At 42.7% G+C, this 10626-nt stretch overlaps 1 protein-coding gene across 1 annotated transcript in view; it reads left to right on the plus strand.

The window, feature by feature from the left end:
- Window positions 1–8087, plus strand: part of BASP1 (brain abundant membrane attached signal protein 1) — a 71480-nt gene extending 63393 nt beyond the window's left edge. The window contains exon 2 of the mRNA XM_001509231.5: window positions 6448–8087. Coding sequence (XP_001509281.1) covers window positions 6458–7183 — 726 coding nt within the window. The 5' untranslated portion in view covers window positions 6448–6457 and the 3' untranslated portion in view covers window positions 7184–8087. The remainder of the gene's footprint in view (window positions 1–6447) is intronic.
- The last annotated feature ends 2539 nt before the right edge of the window (window positions 8088–10626 follow it).

Raw genomic sequence — 10626 nt, forward strand, 5'->3', positions numbered from 1 at the left:
TATTCCTGTCCTCCCTCGCCCCCTTCTAAGCATATGTTTATAAGGAGTTGGGGATTTCCTGAAACCCTATAATCACCTCAGCCTACTCAACCTGCTACTGAAAGGGGCTCCTGCCTTGAGGTGGAAGAGAGCAAAGTGATCTGGCACTGGAGTGCAAACAACAATCTAGTGAAGTCAGGAGCAGAGTACGTCTGATGGTTAGGCAAATGGTATTCCTGAATTTCATCTCGAGCATTTATTTACTGTAAAGACAGACTTGATTTCTGCACTCTGTGATTTAGAACTGGTCAAAATCTAATAGGGTGGGAGGTGTAGGGCATTAAGTACAATGTGGAGTTTGCATTTGTCTAAGTTCACAAATTAGAAGATGCACAAAATAGCCAGGTCTGACTTTTTCAGTACTCTTTCCCTCCTCCCAGGGAGACAACTGAAGTGTAACCAGAGTTTAGTTTCCGTTTTTGAAAAGGAAACCGAAACGTGGATGGGGTTCGATGTTTTGTTTGGGCTTTTCGGCACAATGTTTTCCTTGCCTTAAACCAGCCAGTGTAGTCAGTGCAAGGCTCGGCCTGGTGTGGACACAGAAAGAGACTTGCAATGGGGAGAGGTATCGGCTAGACTTCCCACTGCTCTCTGAGCTAGCTAACAGAAAATAAGGAACTATGAAAGAAATGAAAGTTCAACAAAAGAGGAAGTGAGTGACTTGGTTTCCTCTGTTGTCAGTCAAGCAGCCACTCAGATAAGGAAGCAGTACCTATGATGCCTGCTTCATCTTTTTCAGCTCTGTCTGCAGGACTATTTCCTCCTGTCAGATGTGGGTGGCTGTCTGTGCTTAAACACTCATGAGTCACCGAATCAAAAGGCTCATTTTTGCTGTTAAGCTTTGAAGGCAAGCCAGAATTTTTTTTTTTAAATGGTATTTCTTAAGCACTTACTATGTGTCAGGCACTCTACTAAACTCTGGGGTAGATGGAAGCTAATCTGGTTGGGCACAGTCCATGTCCCTCATGGGATTCACAGTTTTCACCCCCATGTTATAGATTAGATAACTGAGGCACAGAGAAGTTAAGTGACTGGCCCAACACTCAGCAGACATGTGGCAGAGCCGGGATTAGAATCCAGGTCCTTCTGACTCCTAGGTCCGTGGTCTTTCCCCTACCAATCAATCATATTTATTGAGCACTTACTATGTGCAGAGCGCTTGGGAGAGTCCAGTACAACAGAATTAGCAGACATGCTCCGCATCCAGAATGAGTTTACATGCTGCTTCTTATGACTACCTCGCATGTCTGTTTAAATATTGGTGTATTCTCCGTCTCCTTTGAGAAAAAAATTAGAATTGTAATCTAAATCTGGGAACAAATTGGTTGAGGGTGGGAGCAGTATTTTCAATTATTTGATTAAGGAATATTCTCTGTCGTTGTTGATATTGCCATTATGACCTTTACAGTCATGTGGAGGGCAATAGGCTAGTGATGGAAAGTTGTTTATTCTGCCTAATGCAAGCAAATTTTCAGAATATTTTTATGTTGAAAAATCCACACTTGGTGCCTAGCTGTGTGCAGCCAACCCAGAGGTAATTTCAAGCTGGGGATTGAGCTTCATGCACAAGAGTCAACATCGCTTGAGACTCCCTCTCTCCTTTACCCGACTTCTGATGTTGTGTTCTGCTATGAAACCGGGGTGGGCGGTTGTGTCTCAGGCCAGCTCTCTCAGAGTTGAGACAGGGGGAAGAGACAGAGGGGAAGGTCCCCACCCCAAACCCCAGACAGTGCTCCTCCTTTCTCTCTAACCACCAGACTTCCTATGTATTTCTCAGACCTACTCATCGACATACCCTCCGCTGCACCCCTCAAATTGACTTCTTTAAAGCGGGCCCATCCTTTCTCCCTAATGGCCCACTTGGACTCCTTCCTGATGTGAGCCCTCTAACCTCATCCTACAGACCAGTGCTTGCTTCGTCTATTTCATCAGATCAGGCCGAGGTGGGCTGGCTGAGGGAGAACTTGAGAACGATGGATTCGGTCATGTGAGAGACGACACCTAAGATGTTTTTGAAATGAGTCTACCTTTAGTGTGTGTGAGTGTAGTTATTTAGACTAATGAGTGACTGATAATCCCACCCACAGGTGTGCACAGTGTCGTGAACTGTTACTCCACTTTTGGCATTTGCTGCTTGTAGTATCAGGTGCCTAGAATAAGCTCTTGCAACAAATATATCCTGCTTGTGTGAGCTCAGTCTAATAATCCTTGACTTGACTCTGATTCAAATGGAAAAATTTTTTAAAAAAGATTGCTTGTTTATCCCCCTATGTTTAAAGCGTGGCCATTCATCTGGTTTCCAGCTGGTCTGTCTCTTGTCTGGTACTGACTGGCCACTGGATGCCCTTTTGCTCATCATTTTATCGTACATGTCCAGATGTTCTCTGCCTTAGTTTCTGCTGCACCCCTGATTATAGGACCTTGTCAGGGTAGGACTTGACAAATCTACCTCTGCATCAGAAGAGGGGGACAGATTCTGGATCTTGTGACCCAAGCCAGATACTGCAGACACTGTCAGTTGTGCTGACCCTTTTTCTTTTTTTACCATATTTGCTAACCTTTTACTATATGCCAGGAACTGTACTAAGTGCTAGGGTAGGTACAAACTAATCAGGTTGGACATATTCCCTGTCCCACATGGGGCTCACAGTCTAAAATGAGATAACTTCTCAGTACCTCAGTTAAGTTAAAGTCAAGGTCACACAGCAGACACACAGAGCTGGATTAGAACCCAGGTCTTTCTGACTCCTAGACCCATGGTCCACTAGGCCATGGTCCTTCTCAGTTCCTGCTTCACGTTGGCCAGGCCTCTGAATTTTTTTAAACTGATCTTAGGTTTATCCCATGGTTTATCCCAGGAGTATAGCCCAGACCTAGGAAATTGGAAGCATATTCACAACTACTTCAAAATCTCTATTCCTGTTGCTTAGTATAAAACATAAAGAACCTTTCCACTTTTCACATATGGGCCTCATTTTGAAAGTCCATCTGGCTATGCAACATGTCTTAATGCAACAAAGCCAAGAAGAGATGCAATTTTTCATAAATACATGTAACGATGATGCACACAAGCAATGTGGCCTAGTGGAAAGAACCCTGGCCTGGGAATCAGAGTTGGTGGACACGATCCAGTGATATAATGAAGCACACTTGTTTTGCGGACCTCATGATTCTGTGCATCCCAGTAATCTAAGTCATTTTAGAAAAGAAAGGAACTTTATTTTATGCTACTTGTTAAGTGCTTTCTACAAGTTAAGCATTCTTTGAAGTGCTGGAGTAGATACAAGTTAATCAGGGGAGACACAATCCTTGTCCCATATGGGGCTCTCAGTCTCATTAGGAGGGAGAACAGATATTGAACCCCACGCCCATGCTCTTTCAGATAGGCCACACTATTTCCCATTTCAGATAAGAAGTCTAGATACTCTATGCAAAGACATCTCCCTGTTGGCCAAACAAATTGGCCGAAATGAAAATTCAGAAGTGGCTAGTGCCTGGCCTGGTCTGGCTGCCTCTGACCAGATGAGGAGTTCCATCCTTGCAAAGTGTGGAGGGAACGGGAAAGCCCCAAAAATGCCATTGATTGATAAGGTTGCTGTGTAGGACAGGGCCCATTTCTCCCTTACTTATCTTAAATATGCCCCAGTGCTTAGCCCACTGTAAGCACTTAATAACTGCCACATTTGCTTGCTTCCAGGAAGGACTGACTCTAAACCTCTGCAGAAAGATCATTAATTGAGCTATCCTACTTGATGATTTCGAGGGTCTCATTAATGTTTATGCTTTTTATCACTTTGTGCTTTTTATCACTTATAGCTACACTAGATCAGACCATCCTTCTCGGGAAATCTCTGTCCAGCAGTAGCACTGATAGATGCTTGGGAGGACAGGTATTGAATCGCCATTTTTAAGATGAGGGAACTGAGGCACAGAAAAGTTAAGTGACTTACCCAGGATCACACAGTAGGTCAGTGGTGGAATTGGAATTAGAACTCAGGTCCTCTGACTCCCAGGCTTGTGCTCTTTCTACCAGGCCCCACAGCTTCTCAACATTAGGATATTTCTCCTAAAAGCTTGAAATTTTCTCTTTAATAGCCCGTCATTAAATCTATCATCCATGAATCTATCACATACCTATCATGTTTCTTTCATGAACTTCAGATTTCAGTTTTCAGACGTTCATTCATTCATTCAATCATATTTATTGAGTGCTCACTGTATGCAAAGGTCTACACTAAGAGCTTGGGAGAGTGCAGTATAACAATAAACAGACATGTTCCATGCCCACAACAAGCTCAAAGGCCAGAGACTACAGATTTGTAAACTACTGTGACTTAGATTGGTAGTTAGAATTTCACACCTAATGTCATACATTTTGGAGAGGAATGCGTATACTTTTACAAATCAAACAGATGCTTTCAAACATATTTTGGAAACATTTACCCTTATCTGTATGCCAGTTTAGATTCTGTAATTTCAAAATTAGCTCTTACCCTCCTTTGGGGAAAAGTGGGGGCTGCCATTTATAGGACATCAGTTTTCCACTGCAAATCAACTTCCTGTGCCAAATTGTAGTACCTCTTCACTGAGAGTATCTGAGTTGAAAGTTTTCATGCTTACCCTTGCAGTGCTACTGTCATGCATCAGTTGGTTGAAGAATCAAATCCGCTAGATTTGATTGGAAGATTGGAAGCTCCTTGTTGGAAGGTTTCTTGGTCTACTTTGTTGCATTCTCCCAGTTGCTTAGTACAGTGCTCGGGACAGAGGTAGGCATTCTAGAAATATTGATTGTTCAGAAAGAATATGGTCCTGGGAGTTAGAGGACCTGGATTCTAATCCTGGCTCTGCCGCTTGTCTGCCGAGTGCCCTTGAGCAAGTCATTTAACTTCTGTGCCTCAGTTCCCTCATCTGCAAAATGGGGATTCAATATCAGTTCTTCCTCCTATTTAGACTGTGGGCACCATGTGGGACCTGATCATCTTGTATCTGCCCAAGCACTTAATTAGTGTTATGATTATTATTGTCTTATTATTACTATGTCAAATAGCCAAGAGTTATAAAGTCCCTTTTAAGATATTGGGCCAATATGCTCTTTGTTCTCATTCCTTCGATGACTTGTGATGATGATACTAATGCAGTATTTTGGCAAAAGCTAAGGGGCAACATTTCATGACAACAGCCTGAAAGTGATTCTTTCTTTAAATAAAAGCAATGCCTAGCCTAATGCATTTTACTGAAGCTAGGCTTCTGACTCCCAAGAGCGAACGACAGGATCCAGGAATCCCCTTTAGAGCAAAAGCTCCTTGTGGGCAGAGAAAGTGTCACTTCTTTGCCTTGCACTACCTAGGCACTTAGTCGGCCGCATTGTGCCAAGTGGCCACTCAAGAAATGCTCTTATTTACTCCTGGAGAACTTTTCGGAACCTAAAATCCTGGAAGTCAAGCCCTTTGCGGTTGCAGATCTAGATTCCTGGCCCCTTCTAATTCACAATCTCAGTGGTAAATTGAGTGAATATCAAGTAGGTGAATTGAATGGATAATGGGGAATTGGCATGACGTTTGGATGCAAATCAGGCAAACTACAGCATGTTTTTCCTTTCAGGGAATTTGTAGGAACCTTGATTTCTTTAAGCCCCAGGCAGTGGCCAAGCATCTACAACAACTGTCCTAGCCTTAAAGTAGTGGAGTGGAACATCTGTTCTTAATTAATCCAGTCAATATCTCATTTGATCGGTTTGGTCATTTTAATTTGATAATTATTTGATAATTAGATACAATCATCTAAGAGATCCGAGATGAATTTCAAATGAAAGTGATGATTTGTGCTATCTAGGACATAGGTGTCTACGTTTCATATAAGAAAGCAGTTGACAAATGTCTGTCTTTCCTTCTGGACTGTAAGTTTCTTGGGTGGGGAATATGTTTTCCAACTCTTTTGTACTCTCACCCAAGCACTTTGCATAAGTCCTCTAGACTGTAAGCTCGTTGTAGGCAGGGAATGTGTCTTATATTGTTGTGTTGCATTGTCCCAAACACTCAGTATAGTGCTTTGCACAGAGTAAGCACCCAGTAAATACTATTGATTGACTGCTCTGCAAACTGCAGGCATTCAATAAATAAAACTGATGGATCATCGATTAACCACAGCAGACTAAAATGCTGTCTGCTGAGGACTGATTGCCATTGAGTCATTCGGCTTGAATGTGTGTGAGCTCATCAGAAAATGACACTGCCCATCTGCAAATCTAGCATCTTCCCGCCTCTCCCTAACTTCAGCAATTTAGCGTGAGATCACGGCTGTCACCAGTCAGTTTGGGATTAGGGACTGGAAGCCGCGTTGTACCAAAAGCAGAGCCTTCGTTTTGGGTGCCTTTTTAAACGCGACTGCCCTTTTGCTTTTCTATTCCAGAACTGTGAGGATGGGAGGCAAACTCAGCAAGAAGAAGAAGGGTTACAATGTGAACGATGAGAAAGCGAAAGACAAAGATAAGAAGGCCGAAGGGGCCGGTGCCGAAGAAGAAGAAACTCCCAAAGAGACCGAGGAGACCCAGGCTGCCAAGGAGACCGCGGAAGTGAAGGAGAACAACAAGGACGAGAAGAGTGACAAAGAGCCCCAGGTTACTGCCAACGAGACCGAAGACAAAGAAGGGGAGAAAGTCGCAGCGGCCGGCAAGGAAGAAGCTCCGAAAGCTGAGCCGGAGAAGTCAGAGCCCGTCGCCGATGCAAAACTGGAGCCGCCGAAGAACACGGAGCCAGAACCGACCGCGGCTCCTGCTCCGGCCACCGCCACCAGCGAAGCTCCTAAGGCTTCCGAGCCCAGCACCGAGGCTAAAACTTCCCAGCCTACAGAAGCCACGGCAACTAGTAAAGTAGATGACAAGAGCAAAGAGGAAGGGGAAGCCAAAAAGACTGAGGCTCCGGAGGCACCAGCAGCCCAAGAAACTACAACTGAGGTGGCTCCAGCTTCAGACTCAAAACCTAGCAGCAGCGAAGCTGCACCTTCTTCCAAGGAGACCCCAGCAGCGTCGGAAGCACCTAGTTCTACACCTAAGACCCAGGCCCCCCCTGCATCTCAGCCAGATGAAGTTAAACCATCTGAGGCCCCGGTGGTGAATTCGGATCAGACCGTAGCAGTGAAAGAGTAACATGGACAGCCTATTGAAAAATGACCACTTCAAACAACCTGTCTCTCTCTCTCTCTCTCTTTATTTTCCTCTCTCTTGTTCTCTCTCTCTTTCTTTCTCTCTCTTATTCCAGCTCTACTAACTTGTTTCAGATCTGAAATAACAATATGTATTGCCCAAAAAATGGATGTCCCATCAAGGGAGGGAGGGAGAGGGTGGGGGAGAATCCAAAATAGTATTTTTGTGGGGAAATATCTACTATACCTTCAGTCAACTCTACAAATAATCCTCAATTTTAAAGACGGATGTCTGAAAGTCCAGCACATCTTTTGTACCCGAACTGCTGTTTAATGCACTCCACCAATGTATTGAAATCTCTTTTCCTTCAGTAATGGGGTATGGGAGTGATGTGTTTTGATTTTAGCCCTTGTCTCTGGGCCAAGGCAATCAGATCTCTACGAAAGCAGTATTTTCAATGTTTTTTTTTTTTAATTTACAGCCTTTCTTATTTTGATATTTTTTTAATGCCGTGGATGAATGCCAACTTTCAGACAGATCCCACTTAGCTGTCCACATTTTTCTCAAATCCAATCCTCCATTCTTCCTCTCCAGATATTTTTGGGAGTAATAAACATTCTCATCCTACTTAGCCTACCTAGATTTCTCATGACGAGTTAATGCATGTCCGTGGTTGGATGCACCTGTAGTTCTGTTTATTGGTCAGTGGAAATGAATAAAAAAGTCTGCGTTCATTGCAGTTCCAGTTCTCTTCCATTCTGTGTCACAGACACCAACACACCACTCATTGGAAAAATGAAACAAAAAAAACATGAAAAAAACAAAATGTACAATGGATGCATTGAAATTATATGTAATTGTATAAATGGTGCAACAAGTAATAAAGTTAAATAATTAAAAAAAATAAGGCTGTTAGTTTTGTTTGGTTTCTTTCATTTCCAAGTTGGTTTTGGAGGAGAGTTCTGGAGCCATGGCATTCAAGAACTGTCAATTCTGGCATAGTACATTACAAAGGGGCATTTTAGCAGAAGTGACTGATATATGCTGGACAGGATATTGCATTTATTTGAAAGCCCCATAAAAACCGAGATTCTTTACCTTTATCTTAACTTTAGAGACATTTAGCACTTTTAATGATAATAATCATGGCAATTGTTAAGCGCTTACTATGTGCAAAGCATTGTTCTAAGTGCTGGGGAGGATACAAGGTGATCAGGCTGTCCCATGTGGGGCTCACAGTCTTAATGCCCATTCTACAGATGAGGCAACTGAGGCACAGAGAAGGTAAGTGACTTGCCCAAAGTCACACAGCTGACAAGCGGCAGAGCCGGGATTTGAACTCATGACCTCTAACTCCCTAGCCTGTGCTCTTTCCACTGAGCCTGTGCTCTTTCCATTTTATGACAGATGATGGCCCTAATCAGAGCCAAGATGTATTTGGAAGGGCTAAAACCAAAAATTTACCTTATCTATGATCCATCTTCGTTTAAAAAAAATGTGGATGGAATTCATTTAAAATATTTAAAAGCTATGAAGAGAAAATGCCAATCTGAATGAGTTTGTATTACGTTCATGAATAGTAAAGGTGCTTCGGCAGTTTTCATCATTCTTTGAAAGCTTGGCAATAAGGTATTAGTGTTATCCCAAATGAGACAATGGGGTGATGATGTAAAGTTGGCGGATTCTTTTTTTTTTTTAATGGTACTTGCCAAACACATGGTGGACATATTCCCTGTCCTACATAGGGCTTGCAGTCTAACTAGGAGAGAGTAGAATTTAATACCCATTTTACAGATGAGACAACTGAGGCATAGAACAGTGAAGTGACTTGCCCAAGGTCACACAACAAAGAAATGGCAGAGCTGGGATTATAACTCAGGTCCTTTGACTCCCAGTCCGGTGCTCTTTCCACCAGGCCACATTGCTTCTCTTGTTAACATCTTCTCTTCTCACAGGTAGGTCTAATACAACCTAGACACTCCCTTGATATAGTAGAATTAATTTTGTGTTATTTTCAGAAAACTGTAAATTCAAGTGCCGCATTTCTCAGGCAATTGATGGAAGGTCTCAAATCTAAGTGTGCTTTAGTCGGGCGTTTAAGTATTCATCACGTCTACAGTTAGAGAGTCTCTCTCTTTGAAGAATCACATTTCATGCTGATAAACCCCTAAAACATAAGGGAAAATCTAAAAGCAGCCAGGGTTCTACTAGACTTGTAGGTAATCCTGGACGAGGAACCACTATGGCTTTCTCTCACACTTGCATTCTCAGGGGAGTGGAAGAAGTTGGTATGATCTCCATCAATCTCATTCAGTGCTGATTGCCTTGGAGGAAGCTATACTTTTTCTTTGCAGTTAATTGTTCTGAGCCCTAGATTTGTTAAAGCCCATAGCCATCACAGATACTTAAACAGATCATTCCCCTGAGGGGAAATGCTTCTTTTGGAAGGGAGGTTGCTAGAGAAATGCCCAGATTGCTACCTCTCACTGCTTTGCATATACTAACTAGCTTCCTGCGGAAAATACCAGGTTGGAAATGAAACATTGAATAGATATATTTAACCCTGGAAATATTAAATACCTCACGATTGAATAGTTCTGTTGGCCGAAAGAACAGTATGTTACTGTTCTCTGTGCCTCAGTTACCTCATCTGTAAAATGGGGATTAAGACTGTGAGCCCCACGTGGGACAACCTGATTCCCCTGTGTCTACTCCAGCGCTTAGAACAGTGCTCTGCACATGGTAAGCGCTTAACAAATACCAACATTATTATTATTACATAAATTAACTGGGCATTTTTTGCTTAATAATACAATAGTAATAATTATTATGCTATTTGTTTAGTGCTTACTGTGTGTCAAGCACTGTTCTAAGTGCTGGGGTAGATACAAGGTTATCAGGTTGGACGCAGTCCCTGTCCTTTGTGGGGCTCATAGTCTTTATCCCCATTTTCCAGATGAGGTAATGGAAGCACAGAGAAGTTAAGTGACTTGCCCAAGGTCACCCAGCAGACAAGTGACTGTATCCATTAGGCCACACTGCTTCTCTTCTTCTTATTTCTTGATTTAATAAACCCACTGAGACCTCTGAAGACTTGAAATGATCATGGGCTGGGAAAGAATTCTTCAGTGAATCTCCGACTTGGGTTTCAGTATCCTAGAGTCATACTCAGAGAGACTTCCTTGTGGGCAGGGAACATGTCAACCAACTCTGTTGTATTGTTCTCTCCCAAGCGTAAACTACAGTGGTCGGCACACAGTCAGTGCTCAATAAATACCACTGATCGATACAAAACAGCCAACCGAATTTATGTTTCTGGGACCTATGTAAATTGGAAGTAGTCAGCTGGAAATCCTCAGGATTTTTAAAAAATGTACCTGTGATAGTTGATTTCCAGGTGCAAAGCTGTAACAGTAGTATCCTGAAAAAGACTAGTCAAATCATAG

This window comes from Ornithorhynchus anatinus, chromosome X3, assembly GCF_004115215.2.
Source record: "Ornithorhynchus anatinus isolate Pmale09 chromosome X3, mOrnAna1.pri.v4, whole genome shotgun sequence".
NCBI classification, from domain to species: Eukaryota; Metazoa; Chordata; class Mammalia; order Monotremata; family Ornithorhynchidae; genus Ornithorhynchus; species Ornithorhynchus anatinus.